Source organism: Cotesia typhae, unplaced genomic scaffold (genome assembly GCF_013202065.1).
Source record: "Cotesia typhae breed Kobodo isofemale line unplaced genomic scaffold, CoteBio_Ctyphae contig_48, whole genome shotgun sequence".
Classification (NCBI taxonomy): Eukaryota; Metazoa; Arthropoda; class Insecta; order Hymenoptera; family Braconidae; genus Cotesia; species Cotesia typhae.
Genome location: NW_027423756.1, coordinates 497,369 through 523,980, shown reverse-complemented (window position 1 = coordinate 523,980; position 26,612 = coordinate 497,369). Strand labels below are relative to the sequence as shown.

At 34.4% G+C, this 26,612-nt stretch overlaps 1 protein-coding gene across 9 annotated transcripts in view; it reads left to right on the top strand.

Moving 5' to 3' along the window:
- The window catches only part of LOC141529218 (uncharacterized), a 330,321-nt gene that overhangs the window by 163,987 nt on the left and 139,722 nt on the right, over window positions 1–26,612 (top strand). For all 9 annotated transcript variants that reach the window (XR_012479543.1, XM_074245698.1, XM_074245691.1 and 6 more), the window contains one exon: window positions 23,847–24,035. Coding sequence is in view for 8 of the 9 variants with exons in the window: in XM_074245698.1 (XP_074101799.1) it covers window positions 23,847–24,035 (189 nt within the window). In the remaining variant the exon portion in view is untranslated. The remainder of the gene's footprint in view (window positions 1–23,846; window positions 24,036–26,612) is intronic.

The following is a 26,612-nucleotide window of genomic DNA, read 5'->3' as shown; positions in this document are numbered from 1 at the left end:
TACCACTACTACTACTACTACTACTACTACTACTACTACTACTACTACTACTACTACTACTACTACTACTACTACTACTACTACTACTACTACTACTACTACTACTACTACTACTACTACTACTACTACTACTACTACTACTACTACTACTACTACTACTACTACTACTACTACTACTACTACTACTACTACTACTACTACTACTACTACTACTACTACTACTACTACTACTACTACTACTACTACTACTACTACTACTACTACTACTACTACTACTACTACTACTACTACTACTACTACTACTACTACTACTACTACTACTACTACTACTACTACTACTACTACTACTACTACTACTACTACTACTACTACTACTACTACTACACTACTACTACTACTACTACTACTACTACTACTACTACTACTACTACTACTACTACTACTACTACTACTACTACTACTACTACTACTACTACTACTACTACTACTACTACTACTACTACTACTACTACTACTACTACTACTACTACTACTACTACTACTACTACTACTACTACTACTACTACTACTACTACTACTACTACTACTACTACTACTACTACTACTACTACTACTACTACTACTACTACTACTACTACTACTACTACTACTACTACTACTACTACTACTACTACTACTACTACTACTACTACTACTACTACTACTACTACTACTACTACTACTACTACTACTACTACTACTACTACTACTACTACTACTACTACTACTACTACTACTACTACTACTACTACTACTACTACTACTACTACTACTACTACTACTACTACTACTACTACTACTACTACTACTACTACTACTACTACTACTACTACTACTACTACTACTACTACTACTACTACTACTACTACTACTACTACTACTACTACTACTACTACTACTACTACTACTACTACTACTACTACTACTACTACTACTACTACTACTACTACTACTACTACTACTACTACTACTACTACTACTACTACTACTACTACTACTACACTACTACCACTACTACTACTACTACTACTACTACTACTACTACTACTACTACTACTACTACTACTACTACTACTACTACTACTACTACTACTACTACTACTACTACTACTACTACTACTACTACTACTACTACTACTACTACTACTACTACTACTACTACTACTACTACTACTACTACTACTACCACTACTACTACTACTACTACTACTACTACTACTACTACTACTACTACTACTACTACTACCACTACTACTACTACTACTACTACTACTACTACTACTACTACTACTACTACTACTACTACTACTACTACTACTACTACTACTACTACTACTACTACTACTACTACTACTACTACTACTACTACTACTACTACTACTACTACTACTACTACTACTACTACTACTACCACTACTACTACTACTACTACTACTACTACTACTACTACTACTACTACACTACTACTACTACTACTACACTACTACTACTACTACTACTACTACTACTACTACTACTACTACTACTACTACTACTACTACTACTACTACTACTACTACTACTACTACTACTACTACTACTACTACTACTACTACTACTACTACTACTACTACTACTACTACTACTACTACTACTACTACTACTACTACTACTACTACTACTACTACTACTACTACTACTACTACTACTACTACTACTACTACTACTACTACTACTACTACTACTACTACTACTACTACTACTACTACTACTACTACTACTACTACTACTACTACTACTACTACTACTACTACTACTACTACTACTACTACTACTACTACTACTACTACTACTACTACTACTACTACTACTACTACTACTACTACTACTACTACTACTACTACTACTACTACTACTACTACTACTACTACTACTACTACTACTACTACTACTACTACTACTACTACTACTACTACTACTACTACTACTACTACTACTACTACTACTACTACTACTACTACTACTACTACTACTACTACTACTACTACTACTACTACTACTACTACTACTACTACTACTACTACTACTACTACTACTACTACTACTACTACTACTACTACTACTACTACTACTACTACTACTACTACTACTACTACTACTACTACTACTACTACTACTACTACTACTACTACTACTACTACTACTACTACTACTACTACTACTACTACTACTACTACTACTACTACTACTACTACTACTACTACTACTACTACTACTACTACTACTACTACTACTACTACTACTACTACTACTACTACTACTACTACTACTACTACTACTACTACTACTACTACTACTACTACTACTACTACTACTACTACTACTACTACTACTACTACTACTACTACTACTACTACTACTACTACTACTACTACTACTACTACTACTACTACTACTACTACTACTACTACTACTACTACTACTACTACTACTACTACTACTACTACTACTACTACTACTACTACTACTACTACTACTACTACTACTACTACTACTACTACTACTACTACTACTACTTTCATCTTCAATGAAATCCAGTATATCTTGTTTTTTATCGTTTAAAATATCTGCTATAAGTTCGTCATTGATCCCAATTTTGTACACTGATGCATCAATTTTTGTCCGATAGTCTCGAAATCTTTTGAAAATTGGTATAGATGGACCATTCGTACCTGGCCAAGCTACTTCTGCCACATTTTTCAACATTAATTCCGATGTATGATGGCGACAAGCTAGATACAACAAATCATGACCAATCATTTTTTCAAATATAGCCCAAGCGCTATTTACATAACCTGAAAAGTTTATTTTTATTATTAAATTTAAATTGGACAACGAAATCTAAAATTGAATTTGTTAAATTGTTTATTCATAAAAGCTTTTGTTATCAAAAATCTTTGTTGCTTTAATTTGCCGGACACATTTGAAACATTATATAAATAAAAAAAAACTTAGCAAATATTTGTAAATCATTCTGGAAGACTTGACCCAGCTATTAGCTTTTTGAAATTGAATCATAATTTGTTTATTAGAATAGAAAACGCAAAGTAGAAAAAACCTTTTTACAATAGTTAAAACTATATTTCCGGGTTAAAAAAATTACAAAAACATTAATCAATAAAATTACTTAGACAAAATAAAAATTTACCAGTATTTGAACTAGTTGTATCGAAACACGTCGCTTTGATTTGATCACAAAGATCCCATTCAGTTAATGTGTTGAATACGGCTGAAGCTTGACTCGATCCAGTGCCATCAGAAAGAAACGGAGCTTCTAGAATTCTTGAAGTATGTGTTCCAGAAATATGTATTGCCAGTCATTCTGCTTTCAATGTCCCATGTCCTGTAGGAAGTTTCTTACCATCGCAGTGAACTACAAGAGATTCGTCATCTTCTTTCTTCTTCTTTATGGTATCAACAATTTCTTCACGTTTTAAAATGCGCGCATTACGAATTGAGGAGTAACTTAAATTATATTTCTCGGCATCGAGAACCAGACTTTTAATAACAGCTGCTATAATAAACATCGCATTTCTATCGCTGGTTTGAGTGCGATCAAGCGCTGATACGAGTTTAGAAGTCAAAATGTTAAGCTTTTTTATTTTCGGAGCAGAAATTTCATATTCAAAATCAGACCGAGTTCGTTTTAATTCACTAGAACTCGATACGTTACTAGAAAAACTGGTCAAGACTGTTTGTTGAGATAGTTTGAAACCTAAAAAGGAAAATTTTTAGAACTTAATTGTTAAACATAATCGTTAGAAACAAGTAAGAAAAGATTTTTAAAAATGAAAAATATTTTTGCAATTGTTTAAAATCACGACTCCACTGTTTTGTGAACATGAAATCAATTTTCTTTGACCGATTATTTAATTTATTTCTTGAATTTCATCAAAAATCAAATATTTAAAAATATGCAGAACCAAGATTCTGAAAAATTACCAATTTTTTTAAGGATTTATAATTTTTTTATCAATGAGAAAACCCCAAGTTGATGTTCAAAAACTAACCTGTTTCTATCTCAATGTTGACGTTATCTTTATCAACTACATCTTGTTCCATAGCTGACTGATTAGCTGTCGATGTTTTTTAATGATCATATACTCAGCATAAAGCTTTTCTAGCTTTTTCGTACTGTGCTGAGGACGAATAGTTGGAATCAAAAAGCCGGCCCAAACAGCATTAACCTCACTAAGAACATCTGATGAACTATTTCGAATAGTTTGTTTCAAAGAATGATGTTTGTACATAAACAAGCTCAATACGTCGCGATATAAGGGTAATTTATTTTTATTAATTGTCTTTATTTCAAATCCGATTAAATAATTGTAGATTTTTTACCAATTTGTTCAGACATTGTTAATAATGATAATGTTGAACTGAAATACGTAATGCAACGTTGACTTCGTATGATCGACGCTATGAGGTTAGTGTACACAAAGCTTTGTTAAGAACCCCCGCGACGCCAGTGTTAAGTAGTAGAGATTAAAGAAAGCGCTATATTTAAGCGGTAAATTAAGTAAGCTCAATCAAGGTCAAGCCAAAGTCTGATTGTTGCGCTGAAAGGAGTGGGGTATTACAGTAAACAAAAGGAATGATCAGTACTAGATTACTTACGTACATTTCACCTCTTTCTTCTCGTTACATATTTTAGATTTTGCTAACGTAATCTTATAAATTACAAAAATTTCTTACCTGTCAATTTATCAATAAATGTAAAACATTTTCTTTTACATTCAATACTAACATATTTCCAACTATTTATATTTTTTTATCATTTCATTAAAAAAAAAAAGTAATCAGTTAAGAAAGTAGTGATAAATAATGAAAAAAAATATATTTTTTATAATTTGACGTGATTTTCGATAAAAATTTTAAATTACAAAAACTTTATCATTAAATATCTCCGGAAATATTGATTTTAGCGGCTTGCTGCTTAGGACCTTTTTTGTAGGAAATTAAATTTCCTACAAGTTTGTTGTTTTCATTTTTTCCGTAGCTCTTGTTATTCACGAGATAACTGCGACAAAACGCGAATTTCATGGAAAAATCAAGTGTAGAGGCCTGTTCTACCTCGCTGGTTCGAGTAACGACTTGGCCGCAATGGACATTTTTGTAAAGCATTCAATTCTAAAAAAAAACTCATCCATTGTCGAAGCGATACTATAAAATGCCACCGAGCTATAGAAATTTAAACATGAAAAAGCCAAAGTTTCTGTATTTTTTTAAGGGGAAATCGTCAAACGCCTGGATCGAGGTCTTAATATTAATATTAAGGGTCCAAACTTTCAGGGTATTTTTTTTTTTGGGGTACTTGCAACAAAATTTCACGATGGGACCGAAAAAAAATTACCGAGGTCGAGTTGAAGATAAGCGAAATCGGTCGATTAGTTAAGAAATGGCGGTAATTTAAAATTTTCAAAATTTTGTAAATTTCAAGTTTTGTAATTTTAAACGTGAATAACTTTTGACTGATAGAAAAGAGCTCATTTCTGGAAACTTTTAGTGAAACTGATTACATTACCTTTAATTTGACCTATACCACATATACTTCATGAGAATTCTTATTTTTATAGGCCATTTAAAATTATTTAAATAATAAAAACTTTTTTTCAAAGGTGGTTTTCTTAAGATCACTTTTAAACAGCTTTACCGACCGATTGCAAATACTAATCAGCTCTTAACATAAAAAAACTATGTCGATCGCCTCCGGGACAATCAAAATCGTTTGGCTCGTTTGTGAGATATCGTTGACGAAAAAGATGGAAAACAGCGATTTTTTCAAACAAATTCCGAAATTTTTTATCTGATCAATTCTCCGTTTGAAATTCATCATAGAATTCAAAAAACTACATTGAATGATGTCAACTGCGTGATAATCGGTTGATTTATTCAAAAGTTTCCATAAAATTCTGTCATTTAAGAAATTAAATAACAGAAACAAAGAAGATCTCATATCACATGAAATCTACCTTCCATTTCGGGCGAGACCGAATGGAATTTTTTTTAATCGCAGGGACATGTCGCGTTTGATAAGCCCAGTGTTTTGCGCTGAGTGCATATTTGTTGCCTTTCGTTTGTACAGTATCTGGTGTAATGGTCACCTGCTATTCCGCAATTCAAACACACGTAGTCTTCAGCAGGACCCTGGTTTGGTGAACTCTTTTTGCTTGTCAACGGACTTCTGTTGGTGCCTGAGTCTTTTATATCTGTAGCATAGCTTACGTGTCTATCATTGCTTTTATTTTTTCGAAACTCGGATCCTTGGTTCCGTGTAAAATTTCCCTTGCGCGGTGGATAATTGTATTTACGTCGTTATTTGATGAGTCAATTTCGGTATCGGTGATGACTTCGTTATCATCTAGTTGAATTAACTCTTGTGATTGTGAACTCACTCCGTGAACTTGGTTGACGAGGCTCTCAGCTCAACTTGGAGTTGTTTGGTTAGTCTCTGGGCAATGATATTGACTTGAATTTCTTCGGATGGCGGAGTGGTCATCTCCATTAACAGATTCCGCATGTCGACAATGAATATTCGCGCTTCCTGGTCAGCTGTTTGATATTTATTGTGTCTCTGCACTGATTTCTGGACCTGCCCTAGGATGAATAAAATATACAGTAAATGCGTTCACAAAGTCTTCCCAAGTGGTCCACCTATGAGAATTTAAACGTAATCATTGGGCGTGTTTTTTGGCGAATAAAGCCTTCACTAGACGGAGTGCGTCCCTGTCATGTATTTGCTGGTCGGCCTTAAACTCTTGTAGTTCCTGTAAATATATTTTAGGCTGACTTTCCTCTTCAGGAAAACTCAGATTCCGTGCACGAGCCAGTTTTTCCATCGCAATCAGACCTTGATCACGCGGTCGACTCCTTTTGGTGGAGCCTGAGATTGGTCTTCGCTCCAAGTCTAGCTAGCTCCTGCCAGATTTCAGTAATCTGGCCCTCTGTTGAATTATCGGACATTTCTCCTTTCTGTTCAACCCTACTCCTTCTCGAATTATTTGATATAACTTTTCTTTATTGGCGGAAATATTTTTTAAGTTGTCGCTAGCTGACCTCGGGCTAATGAAGTTGGGATTTAGTATTGACCAATTTTTCGCTTCCTCCTCAGTCCATAACTTTTCGCATATTTCAGGTACCAACGCGACTGCTTTAGGAATTCTAGAAGTGTAATTCAGCGTCGTTCGTAACGCAATTTACGCCCCGGTTAGCATTTTTCCTAACTCGGTCGTAGCGTTCGCTATTTTCCCGATCTCGTCTTTCATAGCTGAATTCGCTTCATTCCCGTTAACAACTTTGTCTCGTTACTCATGGACTTGAAATTCCAGTTCCCGGACCGCTGTGACTTGAGAATCTATTGCTTGGACTCTATCGTGAAATTGATTGTGTTGAGTTTCCACTTGTACAACGCGGGTATTGATCATCGTGATCCGATCTCGAATATTTTCATCACACGCTTTTTTGACATACCATCTCGATAGCGGCTTTTAAACAGAGAGTAGTCACCGCAGTATTAGATAATGAGATTAAGGCTTGTAAAGCATATACTAAATTGCCATCTATTTGATCGACTCGCTGAGGCAACCAAAGTATACAGTCCGTGATAGACAGAGCATTCTTTGCTGGCTGGAATAATTTCTCCTGATTAAACAAAGCTGTTAATAAACTCATGTCTAGAATCGACGGTATTAACACCGGGGGTAAGGAGTCTTCCGCGTTCGTTTGAATAACTTGGGACATTTTATCATAGGGGTTTGGCTTTAGTTTTAATGGAGAGGCCAACACCTGAATCTTCGTCACTTTCGGTTGGTTATTTATCGTGCCGAGTGGGGAGTTATTTGTATGACTGTTTTCTGAAGATTTATCTGTTGAAGAGTCTTTCGCGTCTTCTTGGGATTTTTCGGAAATGTTAGATGAATTCAGTTAGTCAAAACGCGCAGCTCTGCGGCGTAGGGATTTATTTTTCTTTCGCGTCTTCTTGGGATTTTTCGGAAATGTTAGATGAATTCAGTTAGTCAAAACGCGCAGCTCTGCGGCGTAGGGATTTATTTTTCCTTGTAATCGTTCAAATTAATTGAAATTTTATTATGCTAAAATAAAGTGGTCAGTTCGTACGTCAGGGTGTTCTGGTCAATTATTTTGGTGCTGTCAGTCACTAGAGGACCTGGACCCAGATTATTAATTGTAATTTTTTAGTTTCCGCTAAGAAAATGAAATATTTTTTAAAATCGGGAAGTTATTGGTTTCACCCCATTTTGCAAAAATTGAGTATTCAACAGATCTCGACGTTTTAAGGTCCTAGGAAGCCATTTAGAGGATTCCCGAGAGGAAGTCACTATGTCTGTATGAATGCGCGCGCGCGTGTGTGTGTGTGTGTGTGTGTGTGTGTGTGTGTAAGGATGTGACCCACTTATAACTTTTAAACGGCTTGACCGATCGAAACGCGGTTGGTGGCAATCGATTAGGTTCTACCAAACTTAGATTTCCTCAAAATTTGAACCGATTCGGACACGTAGATTCCAAAAAATCTTAAGAAAACTGCAAAAATACATTTTTTTAAAAGTTGTTTTTTTGGAATAACGTTCAAACAGCTTGACCAATCGATTCCAAAAACTAATCAGCTCTCAACTTTTAAAAGCGACGTCGACCACTGCCAACCGCGTCAAAATCGATTCATTCGTTCGTGAGATATCGTGAACGAAGGAAATCGAAAAAATCGAAAAAATGGAATTTTTTAAGAAAAAACTTTGAATTTTTACAACTCATCAATTTATGTTAACTTATAGTTTAGAGTACTTAAACATCTGCATCAATTGCTGCAAGCCACTTGGAAATCGGTTTACTAATTTAAAAGTTATAGCAATTTGAAAATGAAAATAATTGTTTTTCATCAAGCTTTCATTAGACTTTTGGGCTCGAAGAGCTCAAAAGCATGAAACAGCTTATTTTTGAGCTTTAAGAGATTTCGTATTCTAATTTTGTATCTGAATTATAATAATTATTGATTAATTTTACTAATCAAACTATCAATGGTTTTTTCTTTTACAGAAATAGAATAGTCAAAGATAGCTTGAAACGATGACAGATTTCCTTACAGTGATAACAATTCAAATAGTTTTTTTAACGGAGCAATTGTGTAGTACCTAGAGATAATAGAGTGAATTACCTATTTTTTGAAGGTTTTACTTGAGTGATAGGTCCAGAAAGATATACCCAGAGTTAGCTTCTTGCTGGAACAACTCAAGCAATAGCTTATTTATCAATTAAATGGTACTAACAGATAATTCTAGTTTTTACATAAATGAGGTTACTTCATTTTCAACTTCCCGCTAAAAATATCACAAATTTTCGAAAATCGGATATTTATTGGTTTTACCCCGTTTTTAGAACATTGATTTTCCAACAGATCTCGACGTTTTACGGTCCTAGGAAGCCATTTAGAGGGTTCCCGAGAGGGTGCCACCGTGTCTGTACGTACGTATGTATGTATGTATGTATGTGTGTATGTATTTATGTATGCATGTACGTATGTATGTATATATGTGTGTTTGTGAGTTTTTTTTTTTTTTTTTATAGAGGTGCGAAAAAAGATCTTCAAAAGACACCGTCATCGTTAATACTCTGGCGTCCATCCTACGGCAGATAACAATGGACGGTAGTGTGGAGATTTTTACCCACTAAAAAAAAGACTCCTCTCCCCTCACCCCGCAGATGGTACCGGGAGGACTGGATTAGAACCGCGTTAGCATTACATCAATCCAGTCTGTGCCACGTCTTGCGACACCTATTCCTGGCTCCTGGTCCCTTTCTCCGGTTTTATCCTTTAAAAGCTGCTGTGCGTAAGCTGCCATAACTGACCAGTTTTCTTCTTAATTTATCATATAGGTTGCCAGGTTTGAGGGGGAAGGCGTGGTGCCCGTAATATCTTCGGTGTTGCTCCTATGGTCCTTCCACCGAGCACACTCGAAGAACGTATATTCGGCGTCATCAATTTTGTCTGGGCAGTAATTGCACGTTGGCGTGCTGTGCAAGCCGATCTTGAATAAATAGGCATTGAACTGTCCATGTCCCGTCAGTAGCAGGGTCAGGAAGAAATCCGTGTCCCCATGTCGTCGAGAGAGCCAGACGTTAACGTCTGGAATCAGGCGTGCCGTCCATCTGCCCGTCTCTCCCGGCGTCCATCGGTTTTGCCACTCCTGTCGAGATGTCTTTTTATTCTCGTCCTTGTCTCCTTGGAGTTGTCACCATTTCTTTTAGCGTCGTAGAGTTTCACGAATGCTAACAAGTCAATCGATGTGGCTCCTGCTATTACCAGTACTGCTGCTTCTGAAACCGTGCGATAGGCACAGCTAAATCTCAGCGCTCCTCGTCTCCTCGTCTATTTTGCGCCGATAAGTCTTTTGCTTAAGAATATCCGCCTATATTTCCGCTCCGTAACGCAGTACAGAGTGGATTACCTTAAGCAGGACTTGTCGTTTTCGGGTTCGTGGTCCCATACAGTTGGTCATGATTCTTGATAGGTTGGATACCGTCTTGCTGGCTTTTTTGCATGCACTATTGAGGTGTTCACGGAAGGATAGCTTCTCATCTATCATTACCCCCAGATAGCGCAGAGCCCTCGTTGACGTCAAAGTTGTCCCTCCCATGTCTACCGTGAACGACTTTGGATACCATTTCTGTCGAGTCAAGACAACCATCTCCGTTTTCTGTTTGGCAAGCTTTAGGTGGTGTTTTTCAAGCCAGGTCTCTATGGCATCGACGGTCTCCCGAACGAGTATTTCTGCCTCCTCGGTGCTGTCCACTATGTTCGTAGCTGCGACGTCGTCCGCAAAGCCCGTGAGTTCCACCTGCTTCGGCAACAGGATCTCCAGGAGTTCATCGTAGTCAGCATTCCATAAATCGGCCCCCAAAATTGAGCCTTGAGGCACACCAGCTGTAACGTCGTGTTCTTGTTGACCTTCCGTCGTTTCTACTATCAACTTTCGGTCATCAAGGTAGTCATCTATCAGTCCCAGATTTTCTGGATTTTAGTTTGTGAGTGAGTCACGTTTAATAGTTTATTAAAAATAGTTTTGGATTTCGCAGAGAACAGTCGTGTTTCAAAGTTGCCACTGGTCACATCAGGTAATCGGACGTGCGTACCGTTTCAGTTCCAGGGTAAGGTTTTAATCTTTTGCGTTTTATTTTCGGCTCCAGATAAAGTACAGAGTTATAAAGTTGTTAAAAATAAAATGGAAAGTTACTCAGCATCGACATTATTTCTATATGGTATGAGATCGCTTTATTCATTGTAATTTGAGCATTAATAATTGAGTTCTTGGTTAGGAGACATTAGATAGCCGATTCTACAGAATACTTTTATGTTGTAAATAATTTAGAGTACGTTGACAAATTTATTTAAGAATATTGATCAAGTTGGTTAGATTCATTTATTTATTTGAGATTATGATGTTAAGATTTGTTTATTAATTTGTTTAATTTTATAAGAGTAAGAGTTTGTAACATGACTATAGCGTTACATATTGTTAGCTGTCCCGTTCCAATAATTTTATCGTGAGTTATAATCTAGTTTGTTATTTAAGATAAAATTTTGGTTGAATAAATAAGAATTTTGTTAAGCATAAATTTTTGGTGTGGCGAATAAAATCATTGCAATCATGGATCCACTCGCTACTCGAATCACGCCCTCTCTCCACTAACCAACACATTGAGCAACCCTGAGCTAGCTCGTTGTCTTTCCGGTCTTTGGTTATTAGGTGTTTAATTTGTTAAGTTTTTGTGTTTCCGATTAAGTTTACGTTTATTGGCTAGTTTTAATAATTTCTAGCGAATCAAAAAATATCTACTTTCGTTTTCAGTGGTTTGGTAATTCCAGTAATTAAAAATTACCTGGCGCCCTAATTTTTTTGTGACCCAAGACTGAAAATCAGAAAGATACCGAATTGTAATCCAGAATTTTAATTAGAAGCAAGTTCCCGTATTGCCCCGAGCAAATTTCGATTATAATTTGAAAAATCTGATTATGAATTGGCGTCTAACGTCAAGGTCTCGAAGCGGGGAACACTGTTGCGATCGAACACCTGTATCGCATGTATGTAGAGTATTTTTTGACGAAGCGATGAGAATATTCTTTAGAATATTTCTATTTTCAGTAATTTTAAGAAATGTAATGTTGCTTTGATATCTTATAAAATAAGGTATAACTGAATTGTTCTACTACGGTATGCTTAGGCCTAGGTAGACACATGGGTGACATGGAGCGGAGTGATATCTGCGCTTAGTAAAGCGTGGGAAGGCTCAGCGGCTCAGTGGCTGTCTCAAGCAGCAATTCCGGGTATACAGTGACTGCAATTGAAAGAAGTTTTTGTTTCACGTTTTAGTGAACGGAAAACTGCGACAGCGGTTGTGCTGAAAATTCACCAGGAGTTATTAACCAAGGATTAAAGTATCGGTGCATTCGACTTTCGACTTCGATCATCGCTGAAGGCCCGCTGGAGGTCTCAATCGGTCGACGAAATCACTAATGCGGTTGTGCTTGCGCGATTGACTCACCCCTTGACAATCGGGTGGAGCGGGTGACATTAACTACCGACATCAAAACGGAAGTCGACTTTTTGAGTAAAATGCGAGGCTTTTTCTGCACCCGAAAAAGACCTGTGTCAGCATCAGACAACTCTTCTACACCGCATTCAAAGCTTTTCAAGCCAGCGGTGTTTGTGAAGTGTCATTTTTGTAAGGAAATAGGCCACAAAAAGTTTGAGTGTCCTAAACTTAAGAAGAAAAACACCAAGCAGTAACTATCGTGGCACCAGAAGATCATTATTTACATCGCACTCTGTGACGTGTTTCAAATGCGTAGCGGCTGGTCATATTGCGTCACCCTCAAAATTAAGATAAAATAAATTCGAAGTTTCGTACAACACAAAGAAAGTGAAAAAAAGTAATTTAGTCGAAATAAAATGAACTCAGTTATTCAGATACTAATACATACAATAATTTACTCAAAATTAAATAAAATAAAATCAATTGACAAATTCTCCATTCGGAGATTAAAATTGAATGAATTAATTAGTAAACTCTGACAAAACGAAAACAGATTAACTAAAATAATTTATAGATTTCAGCAAAAGCTAGTTCAGAAAAAATAATTTATAAACTGGAACTAAATCAATATTAATTAAAATAATTAAGTAAAATAATATTATAAAGTTTGGCAAAAATAAAATCGACGAAGTAAAATAAATTTGTAAAAAACTCGGGCTTAACGAACATTTTGTGGCAGATTATTAATACCATTGTCTTCAGATTCTAATCTACTAATACAAGATACGAAGACCTCTTGGCATTAAATATTTATTGTTTTATTATTAAGACGACTGCAGTAAATTAGTGAAGAATTTTATTTAGGAAATTAACCTAAAAAGGAATTCGGATTAGGAAGGAATGGAAAATTGAATCAAGAGAAAATTTGTTAATTAAAATTTAATTTGGATTTAGAAAATTTGTTCATCAGATTTAATTTAAAAAAATGAAAATAAGTAAATAAAATTTGAAAAAAAATTAATTTGTGAAATTATGAAAATATTAAATTGTGTGTTTTGATAATAATTATATTGTGGGTGCGTGTGGAAAAATGGAGGAAAATAATTACAGTAAGAAACCGTGATATGGTCGCTCCATAAGGGTATCGTCGGGATTAGACACTATGATAAGAAACCGTGTATAGATGCCCAGGGGGGGGGGTACACGGGAATATGATAGAAACCGCGGTATGCTCGCTCCATATGAAAGTACTGTCGGGAATAAGAAACTCTTATAGAAACCGCGGTATGGTCGCTCTATAAGAGGATACTGTCGGGAATAGGAAGTATGATAGGAAACTTTCGTCTAAACGGAAATAGGACGTAGAATTAAATGTTTATTGATTGTAAGGGGATTATCATTGTACATGGGGTTGGTTAAATAAAATTTCTGGTAAAATGAATTTCTTTGATAATTTTTGTTTCCTTCCTAGTAATCTCTCACGACCCTGTAGAACTTACTCCATGCTCTGGTCCAATTTCTGGATATTGTGTCTAAAAATCCAGTGGCGCCCTAAATAAATTAAGGGCTGACCAAAGACAACGAGTGGAACAGTTACAAGCAGTTTCCTTCCGTTTTAGTATTTCATTACAAAACTACTCTTTTTTTCGGTTCAACCTATAGGTTTATTCTAAAATTTAATATTTTACAAATTACTGAACAATGTATGCATAAGTTTGTCAATTTTTCATGAAAAAACAATTTTTAATAAATCAATACGCAGTAAAATAAGATGTCTTTTTGATACTAATAACTTCTCTAGAAATATTCCGATTAGGTCAATTTGAAATGAAATATTAAAGGAAAAATTATACAATAAAATAATTATTAATATGGTAAAGTTGAGTCAATAAATGTTAATACTCTACCTTCTAACAAATTATTTGTTATATAAATTATATAATTGCAATAGAAAGAAACATGGAACAACAGTCAAGATTTGTCCAAGTTTCCACATTAATCTATCAATTAAGGATTTTGAGTAAAGAATCGTAGTTATATATATTCATACAATTTTTATAGGAAAATTAAGTGAAAGAAAAATTGTTTCAACAAAAATTATACATAAAGAATTTATAGATAAATGTGAAACGTAAATATGTTGATGTTAAAAAAAAGAATTTATCAACATTGTCTATATTTGATGTAATTATTATAATTTTATTTTGACTGCATATTTCCTTTTAAAATTTACTTCATTCATCATTATTATCATTAATTACGGATAAATGTAGCTGTAAATGAGATCTAGTTCCATTTCGGCTGCTGAATAGCCTTTTTATCAATCTCTTTGAAGGCTAAAAATTAATAATTTCGCTATCCTTGGATAAGAAATTCTTAGTGACTCTTACAGATTTCAAGAATTTAATGGATAAATTATTTCTATGATTCGCTTTTCCATTTTTTACGTCTGGGAAAATTTTTCCTACGGAAGCATTGGAAAATGGCGGAATGAGTTTTATTAAATCAGTTAAAAACATCTAACTTTTCTGAGGTTTCTGAATATAATATATCCATCAGCTTTCTTAAGATTTAAAATTTGATTTCAATAATGCTTAGCTTTTGAATTAATATCAATACTAAAGTCACTTAGATTTAATAAAACATGCTCTTTCCACTCGTCATCTAATTTTTGAAGCATAACATAGTATTGTTATAACAGAAGTCGTTTTAAACCAACACCTATGGATTTAATAAGATCTAGCTGCTATTGCTTCTAAAATTTGTCAAAATGTATACAAGGAGTCACTAAAATCAAATAACTTTTTGATTTCACTTATTGTTTCAAGGTAAAAATTAATAATTTTCTATATAAATTCAATGACATCTGAACCTTGAACCTTAGTATTTTCTATCAATTCTAGTTTACCTTCATTTGCATTTAAACCAATATATATTTCATCTAATGGCACGAATAAGCGAGGATTTTCATCATCTAAATTATAAATATCATTTTTTTCTATGTATGCAATCATCCATGTAATTGGTATATAAATATTTTATAAGCTTTTGGAATTTTCAATTTAATTTTATGCTATACAGGTTTTTCGGTCTGGAACATTAGGTTAAAATTAGTAAAAATACTTGTAACGTAGAAATTGTAGAGTCGCAAATGTAAAACGTTTATTCATCGTTTTTAACATAGTTTGTAATATTGGTGATGCATCGTTCAGTAATTGGTTTTAAAAACAAACTTAAAGTAGTGCGTATTGTTTAAAATCACGGTTAACGCAACTTGTTAATAATAACCTACGTGTATTATTAGGAGGTTAATCTCGTTGAATATCTATTTCAAAATATTCTTGAAATTCTTGGAATTATTTGATCCTTTTCTAACTGTGATGAAAATAAGATCCTAAATTCCGTAGTAAGTCCAGCTGATGTCAATAATTTAGGACATACTTTTTATCCAACGAGGTGAATTATGTTCTACGAACTTTTAACTGTAACAACCCCTTTAATATTTTCTTTCAACAGAGCAAAAATTGATTATCACTAGCCATCACATCAGTAGAGGAGCTGATTTTCAAAAGGCTATCTTTTAAAAGAGCAGTTTTGTCAACTTTTTAATCTTAATTACTTGGAAAATTATGAAGTTTTTTGAATGAGAATCGAACTGTCGTTTCGTAACCGATAGCACTTCACAGCAAAATTAGAAAAGTTCAATAAAAATATTTATAATTAGAGATAATCAGGTTTTTGTCTTGATTAATCAAAATTAAAAACATACCCCTTTGAAACTTAACTCCTCAGTTGTGTCTGACAAAAATCTAATCAAATCATCTGATAGTATTTTTCTGTCACATCGTTTTCCATAATGAATAAAGCCTTTCAGCGTCACCGAAATCCGTTTCCGCTAAGTCAAAAAAATTAGATGTAATTTTTTGAGTCAATTTGTCATCATAAATTACAGTAAATGCACATTGCTTCACGTTGTTAAAATCTATCGTTTTATACATTATCAATGAAAAGAACTTAAAAAATCACAAAATTTTTTTCATCAGAAATAAATTATAAATGAACGCATTAAAAAAAAAAAAAAAAAAAAAAATTGGAAAACAGTTTACCCTGAAGGCCATCCCTGGAAATTCCGGCTATTTCATACGCTTATGACGTTTTTGACGACGTCACTTATGACGAGCTCTTCGAGTTCAAAAATATCGTTTATAAGGCATTTTTAGCTCTCTAAGCCTAAAAAGTTAGCTATTCTATGCTTCTGAGCGATTTCTTAAGTCTGATGACAGTTTAATAAAACACTATTCTTTAAACTCTCAAATTACAATTACTTTTGACTGATTAAACCGATTTTTACACGGTTGACAGCATTTCTAACAAAAATTGATCAGACCAAAAATTTCAGAGAAATTTGGAAAATTCACTTTTTCCAAATTATTTCAATAATTTTTTTGAGCTTTTACAGTTACATCATTGCATCAAATATGGTCAGAAAACAAATGACGGAGTGAGGTTGAAAAAACACTTGTTCCCAAATTATTCGTTCACCATATTTCACGAATAAAATTAACCTATTTTGATCGCAGACAACAATCGATGCAGTTTCTTAAGCTTAGGAGCTGATTAGTTTTCGGAATTGATTGATTGAGCAGATTACTACTTACTTGAAAAACATCATTTTTTGAAAATTTGACATCAGGGATTACTCATAATTTACGGACCCGAATCACCTCAAATAGTATAAAATATCTAGGAGAAAAGAAACTCTTTCAATTGCTGCTAATCCCGTTCGAATTGGTCAAGCCGTGCTAAATCTATGAGAGGTATACTTACAAACGTACACACCATCGTAGAAGTAGTCAGGAAAGCTTTCTAGGACCTAAAAACTTCATAATCTCATGAGAACTCGATTTTCGAAAACTGGGGTGAAGCCAATAAGTTCCCGATTTTTTTGAAAATCATTGATTTCCATAACGGAAACCTAAAAATATACTTGATTTAATGATTTACTTTAAATTCCAATTTTTCTGACTAGAGCTTCATGGGCCTTAATAAATTATTTTGCGTTAAATTTGGTTTATTCGTTAAGTTTGTTTGTAACAGTTTTGCTTTTCTGTCTAATTGGCCCCTAATCAATTAATAAATAAACTAAAAATTTAACAATAAACTACAATAATAATAAGGGCGCCACCATATTTATTATCATGGTTCCTGGAACCGGTCCAGAGCTCAGAAATCCTATCTTAGGGTGAAGAGAGTGGAGGAAGGTGCTGTTGAATAATAAAAATTTAATTAACAATCTGATCAGTATTTATTAACAATAAAAATAACAAATTTAACAATTTAAGCACTCACTCACACACTCTATAATTACTTAAAACTATAGCCTAACTGACGGCTGACCAGGACCAACTTAGAACTATAGCCTAACTAACGGCTAATCAGAACTGTTGAATTACTCTGCCCAAAGACTGCAGTGCGATAGAGATCGTCTAGCCTAACTACCAGCTAACCAGAACCAAACTAAACTAAACTGTATTAATCACCCTGCACAGAGACCAATCATATGCAAGGGATCGTTGACTCGACTCACAGGAGTAACAGCCCAGTGACCAAACGTAGACCTAGATGTTCTGCAGCACACTCTCAAAACCCGCTCAAGCTACAGCAGTAACAGCCCAATGACCAAACATAGACCTAGATACTCTGCAGCTCAGACATGACCCATACCTGAAAAATTATCAATTGAAATATTCAATCATTAGTATTTAATAAAACAATACTTTCAAATTAATAACAAAATTCTAAAATAACTCTAAACTAATTAATTTTCAAATTCTCAAATTCCGATTTTGTAATTAAAATAGATTAAAATTCCTAACTAATTTATTTCCATGGTCTTAAAAATACAGCAATAAATATCTAATAACAAGAGGTCTTCGCATCTTGTATTGAAAGATTAAAATATGTAGATAGAGGTTTTAATAATCTGTCGACATAGTAACTGCCCCGATCGAGAATGATTTTCGATAATTAACTTCATCACGACAATAATAACTTTGGTAATTAAATTCGAAATTATTCATAAAATCGACGACGAAAAATTAATTAATTATAACCAAAATCATTAGTGAATTTCTTCAACATGAAATAACTAAATTACTGGACTTAATGTCCACGCTGTTAATTATTAATTTTTAGTAATTTTATTTTATCTAAATCTCACGAACTTATGTCCAAACTAATTAACTAAAATGTAATAAAATTTTCCACAACCTAAATTAATTCAATTAATAATTCCTAACATACATTTGACAAATATTCCATGTTAAATTATAAATTGTAAAAATCGACAGAAGTCGACGCACTCAAATTTGGAGGCCAGAAAATTTGTTAGTTCAGTTGTGACCTTGAGTATATCAGATTCACTGCAACATAAAATTCTATTGACGCTCGATCAAAAATCCCACGAGAAAACACTTGTCAATTATTTTCAAGCATAAAATATAATCATTTAATTTACCTGATTAATTGATTCTAAAAATTATAACAATTCATAGAACGAATTTCAGATGTTAAATAAATTTAATTGATTAATTTTAGTTCATTGGAATTTCTCGGTAGGAATGTTAAAAGATGATTATTGACCTCAAAGTCGACTGAATGACTCTCGGGTATAGATCTCTATGAAAATCACTCAGTTCAAACCAACGAATATTATCAAATTCTGATTAATCGAATAATTGTCCATTAAACGATTTGTAATTTATCTTATCATTAAATATTTATTTTGCTGGATCGGGATGTTGGAAAGAAGGTATATTCTCACTTTAATTCGTGTTTTATCGTTTATTCATAAACTATCACAGTTTTATATTAATGAACACATGAATCTTAAACTATTAACAATACTGTATTTAATTAATTGATTAATTTAACCCGAGTATTAATAGTATTTAATTAACATCATTGAACGAGAATTTTGAGAACTGATTATTAATATTCGTGACGTCACCACCGATATTAATATTGAGATTGTTTAGAGCGATGATAATTATTTACTTTAACGAAATTAACATTGAACTTATAACGTTTGATTGCATGAATTAAGCACGTCGAATTACATTAATCACTATTAATGACGCGACAATATGATTACGAGCGATAAAGCGAGTGATGAGCACTGATCGAAGTCTGAATGTGAACTCTAGACACAAATCTGCAGTCATCAGAGAGAACCAGCGTATTGAATTATTAAGAGAGTGTCTGGTATTTGGTGACATCACTTCAGCCAGGTATAATAAGCAAGAAAATTGATTACTGAATTGTTGAATGATGAATCATATTTCATTAATATATTAAATACGAATAAAAGTAATCCCTGTTGACTGGAGATTAGTGTTTGAGCACAAGGTTATAGTGAATTGCCAAAATTTCAACGGTTTACCGGTAGGTGAAGTTACAAGGTCGGCATTTTTCACTGATAATTATTGAACGAGTTTAAGATGAGAATTATTTTGATGTACAATTAAGATTAATACCTGAATCGCCAATGGTGTTGAACGTCTTCGTGGAACACTTGAGTAAAAGAGTTGAGCACAAAGAAAATAAATTGAGACTTGAGTTGAAATGAAATATGCACGTGATGGTTACTGCAGCGTGTAGATTTTGTGTGTTATGCCGGTTGGCACACCGGCAGATGTTGAATCCGGAAAATGACGTACAGAGTACGCGTGAGTCGCTGCACCTCTGGTGAGGTTGATTGCGGACTTACCACACTTCAGGCGCGACCATGTGGTATTTTCGCAACACGATTCAATTAATAAATTAAAACGGAGAAGTAACTGGATATTAGGTAAACCGCGGTCCACTCCTTTCCCGCAAAGTAATTATTAATACCTTCACAAATAAAACGATGATCTAACTCACTCGTTAAAGATGGAGTCATAGTTGTAGTTGGCTTCCTTCGTCTCGTCAATACTCCGGTGATCGTTGCTTCTTGATTTCCCTTGGCACTCTCTTTGGCGGACACACTACTTCTCTCTTTTCCACTGCACAACTTACCTATAATAACCCAAAACTACCCCCTCCTATTCTCTTTTTAGGCCCGAAGATCGAGACGCGCCAGTGCTGCGTCGAATAATTATCGATACCCCTGACTTTTTTTTATGTAAAAAGTAACATGCCACTGACTAAATAATTCTAAAATAGATGGTAATTCTTGAGCAGATGAAAAACTATAGATAAAAAGAGATATTTTACGGCTTGCATCTACATTTACCAGGGTGCGCTGGAATCATTTTTACTTAAACTGTAGAGCTTCAAGGGGATGATACAAATTGAATCATGTTGTAGAGTGAGAAAGAATAGGAGTTACGATTATTAATATGTAAAGCATTCGACATTCACGTAACAGGATACTCGGTAGAAAAGGATTAAGGAAAGAATGTGGAGAGGATCTTTTGAATGTGAGTTTATAGAATAGGGAGAAAAAATTCAAATAATTTGCCATGAAAAGTGCAACCACGCACTACAAATACATTCCAAAATTGTTTCTTTTCATTTTTGAATTTTGTTTAGTAAACAGGCCCAGCCGCAATGAATTCGCCCCTGAAGGACTCCTAAAGTAATGAGCCACACCTGACAACCGCTCGTTTTCGCAATTCTTAGCCTACCAGAAAATTTAACGCTTTGAATTTCCTGACGCTTGCGCAAGCCGAGTTACTCTGACGTCACCAACACGCCAGATGTATTGAATTTTTCTATTGGTTATCGGTGTCGACATCGATAGAACGAATTTTCTGATTGGTTAATCGCTCCGCTGACATGTTTAGTCAGACTTCTCCCCGAATCTGACGACAAAGAAGACGCATTATTATAATTATCTTTTGCAACCATGCTTTTTGTGTAGTCGTATCGCCATTATTATAATTTCTTATCGCTAGTGCTAAAATTCTGCTTTGCTTTGCATAATTAATAATTTGATTAGCTTAAATTAATTGTGATTAATTTTTTCTTGAGTTTGCTATAGATAATTTAGTATGTTTGTGCAGAAACCCACCGCTTAATTCCTGTACCGTTTATTCTCTACCACGTATCAACCGGCTTCGCTTTGTTACATACGCTATGCTTTATTTATCTGATTATTTAACAACAATCCGCTAAATAGTTGATTAAGTATTAAGTGTATTTAGTGTAAATAAATTTACAGACGATATATCCAATAATATTTCCGCTGTTTTAATTGAGATAACCAGTCTAAACCAAATCCATAGTTTTCCCGCTATTAATACATTTTACAAATTTACAACAGAATTTTTTTGTCTCACCAAGAATCATATACAGTCATGTCAATAACTTAGATAGTTTTTTTGTTTTATTTCATATCTTTTTGTCAAGGGAAAAAAATTTTGTTCTTTTAAAGGTCTCCCAATACCTGCTAAAACTAGTTGGGCTTTTCCTGACAAACGGTCTTCCACACCTGTCCTAAGGCTATTTGGGCTTTTTCTAACAGACGGTCTCCGTTACCTGTCCTAAAGCTAATCTAGATCTATAAATCTATCAGACTACCAAAAACCAAAACTTTCTTAATATCTCCACACACTTTGTATCTTAAAATTAAGTCCATCGGACCACGAATATTGTACGCTATTAACACTCTTTAACTCACAAAACCCGTTCCAAATTACACATAACCTATACACACTATTTTATAATTTGTAAACAATTTTTTCTTACAATTTAACTTAACGTCGAAATTGACTTGCTAAATAATCAGTCATCAGTTATGAATTTTACGCTATTTCAACTACTATAATTAATTCCGAATATAATATTCAGTTTTGATAATTAACTATATACAAGCCAGTCCCATGGCTAAGCGTTACAACGCTTGGCATGCTTGTTTGGGACTGATGAGGAGTGGGTTCGACTCTCTGTGTGAGCTGAAAATAAATTTTCATTGAAAATTGGTGCTCGTAACTTACGCCGGGCTGTACGAGCTTGGGTTTTTCGATGGTTTCACTAAGCTATTCGTGAGGCACAGGTAAAGGCGTGTAGTTTGCCCAAAGTCGGTCCATCACCGCATTACTCTCCAGGCTGAAAAAGAATGTAATACCTCCAATTCTGCCAAACTTGTACCGATCAGCTTTGAGTCCCTCTTCGGTCTTCTCAATAAATTCTCAATAAATCTAACAAAATAACTTGACTTATAAATTCATAAACGTCAGTTCGATTACAATAAGTATAATTCTCAACAATTAATTCAGTCTCAATAATAAATTTTAAGATTAAGTTATAAATATATGAATTCAAATTTATTCACAAGCTGAGTTTGGTCAAGCTCTTTTGAATGGCGCCAATCGCGACGAAATCGGTCGAGCTGATCAAAACTTATGATAGGTTTACATACGGCCGTAAACACACACGGACACACACACACACACACCTTTTTCAGAAAAAAAAATTTGCCGTTTTCCTTATTTTTTGTAATTGATCAACCGCGATTATTACATAAGCTCCCGTAAATTTGATTCTGCTGGGTATTAGAGCTGTTCTCATGTCGCCTATGTGAATATTATCTTACTTTCATTTTCGTGTAATCTTTTAGCGATGCTCGTAATTTTCAAGCCCAAGAATTGTCACCAGAAGAGATAAAACCTGTTTTTTTTTCTTTTTTGAGATTCAGCCTATTTACTGAACTAATTAGTACGATAAGGCATATGGGGATAAGGCATATTTACGGTTAGACAACTATTCGTCATTTTGTTACTTTTGAGACCTGGACGCTGTCTTTGTTATTATTGTATTCATAAATTGATCTTCAAATCTTCTATGATAGCTTGTGGGACTAGATACAGAATTTATGCATTCCACTGTTCTATTGAAATGATTTATCATCATCACAACTGACAAGAGTTTCTCTTCATGTGATCTTTGAAAAAAAAAAAAAATTACTACAATTTTCTAATATACACGCTTAGAAATATAAATTTATTCGTAAAATGTTTTTATGCCTAACTACACAATTATTCGATATTGTTATTGTATCATATTATTGAATTATCAAAATTGAGATAATTCTCTTATCTTATCTCCAACAAGTTGAAAATCAAACTGTTCACGTTCTACGAAAATGATGAAATGTATAGTTTCACTGTTACGGTCGATGAATCTCTTATATACAATGAATGACCATTTTCGTTTCTAAGTATATCTGTTTTTTCTTTCAGACACTAAGACTTCAATGATACTTGGGATCCAAAAAAGCTGGGTCACAGTGGTTCTAGTAATAATCACTCTCATCATATTAAGTATTATAATTGGAGTAGCAACGTGTATCTGCAAAAAATATGATAATACACCTGGTCATCCGCACAACACGCTAACAGTGAGAGCTAATAACCCCGCCAATTTTCCCTGTAAGTAGAGACTTCAATATTTTATTATTGGACTGTCATTAATGACATGTACAAAAGGTGTAGGTTATTTATCAATTTGAACAATTCCAATTACTATTTGTGAGGATATGTGATGTAATTGGCCGACTCAAGTATAATTCGCGGAAATGATGATATTGATCCTTTATTGTAATAAGAGGTTTATTTAATTGATTAACTAAATATAATTTCTTTTCTGTAGTAAACATATGTCAAAAGTGCTTCTAGCACGAATAATTACGCTGAAAATTGAGCTCAACATCTCGAGAACTAAGCTTACACACAAAGAGACAGTTGCTTGGCCATTTTAAATACATAGTAGAAATTATTTTTTCTCATATTTCTGAAATTTCTAATTTAAAATTATAGATTTCCGAATTTTGTTCTAGGATCTCGATGTTTCGAAGTCCCAGGAAACTTCCCTAAATATTTCCGCGATGGTGTCTATAGGTCTGTATGCATGTATGTGTGTGTATCAGTATACATGTATGAATGTGTATGAATATATATATATATATATATATATATATATATATATATATATATATATATATATATATATATATATATTATGATGGGTTTTTCTTCACGGTGCTGGCGTCGACAGCGCCGGGGAGTTCCACCTAAATGTTGGCTTACCTGGTTCGTAGCTTGTTGGGCGCCAGGAACGTTACGTTCCGCGGTTCGAATTCAGCAATTGATCGTCGTCGGGCGGCAGGTCAACGTCGAAGAGATCCTAAATTTTGTAGAGCGAGTGTAGAAATCGAGGCGGAATATTTTTACCACCAGAGAATAGAAAAATAGAGACAGCTCAAAGAAACAAGTAATGCGCAGGGACTATTCAATTAAAAAAAAGAATCTGAATATGATCGAAATTACAAATAATGAGTTATTCTTGGTTCGGTTAACAAACAAAATTTCGAATTAAGGAAATTAATTGCATTCGCTTTATTATCGCCAACAACAAATAAAAAAAACTAACAACAAAAAAAAACAAAAAAAAATAATCGTTTCGCTTATCGTATCGTAACAAGAAATTTCGAATTTCTCAACAAAACAAATTAAATGTCGCCGCTTCGTATTAACCAATTCAAAAAAAAATTAACAAAGAGAAGGAAAAAAAATGTTCTAGTTCGCGTTTATTTTCCTAACAACAAAAATTTTGACTTCATCAATATAATTAATTATCGCCACTTTCTTCGTAACAAATAAATTTGAGTTTTCAAAAAAATTACAAAAATATAATTGTCGTAGCCTTTCTTTCGTAATAACAAATTTTTAAATTAAAAAAAAAAATCAACAACAAAAAAAATGTACTGTTTCGTATTTCTTTCCTAACAACCAATTTCGCATTTATCAATAGCATCGATTTGTCGTATACTGGTTCGATGATACAAGCGATCGATCAATTATCCGCCGCGGCGGGTAAGTGAACCGTCGGTAACTGTTGTTACCCGGCGGGCAATATACGGGACAAAGCTCGAGGTATAGTTCCTAGTTACGCTCGTAGATGGACCTGGGTTCGCGTCAATTTTATTCGGCATGCAATCTCAAACTTTGGTCAATTAAATTGACACTGTACACAACATTCCTTACAACGGATTAAATATTTTTGGCACCGAATACCTGGCTGACACCACCCCGAAGCCAGAATTCAACAACGCAATTGTTGAATTTCGGTAAAATTCTACCTTTTGACTTAATTACAACATTCGTAATTATCTGATTTTCGATAACAATAAAAGAAAATAATTAATTAATTGCAAATCATAACTCTCTGCGTAATCGTGGACCGCGGTGAAGCCACCCAGGTGTATAATAACTGCGACCGCACTTACCCCAGTGCAATCGACTTCTCGGTGAAGGTGTGAATCCAGGCAGAAGGTCACGGCGTTGCTGACGGCGGCAGAGGTTCTCGGCGATGGCCTCCCGGAATTTCCGTTGTTGAAATGACCAAACGTGTGTCGAATTCTCGACTTTGTCGGTTGACAATTACAATAATTCACGAGAGAAACTCTAGCGTCGACTGGATCGACACTCAAAAGAACAATTACTCAACAAAATAAGCAAATTCACCACGTAAGCGACTGAACCCTCGCAATAACAATCAATATTCGTTTTAACTTTCTTTCGTAGCGCAACAACAAAAAATTATCAGCGGTTCAACAGTGGCTTTTTCGGTGTCCGGCTCAGAATTTTCACAATCAATAATTGCTATTCGACTTGACTTTTTCCTCTTTTTTTTTTTCTGACCAAAATTAACAATGTTCAACAGTCGTTTCGGTGTCTCGCCCAGAATTACTGGCTTTTCCGTTTTTCAGCAACATGTGGTTTTTTCGCTAGCGCAGCTACCAAGCTGCGCGTCCAATCAGCAGTCGTTGGATAAATTTCCATCGTCGATGGTTGGTCGATACTCAATTCAGTTCGGCATTCGGCGTTCAGGTGGAGCCCTGGTGTGCTCCCGGTGATTCAACGTCCTGTCATTGGTCAATTCTGATTCCACTACGATTTCGGGTTTCCCTCGTTGATCGTTGTCGCTTCCAGATATCTCCTCGGTCG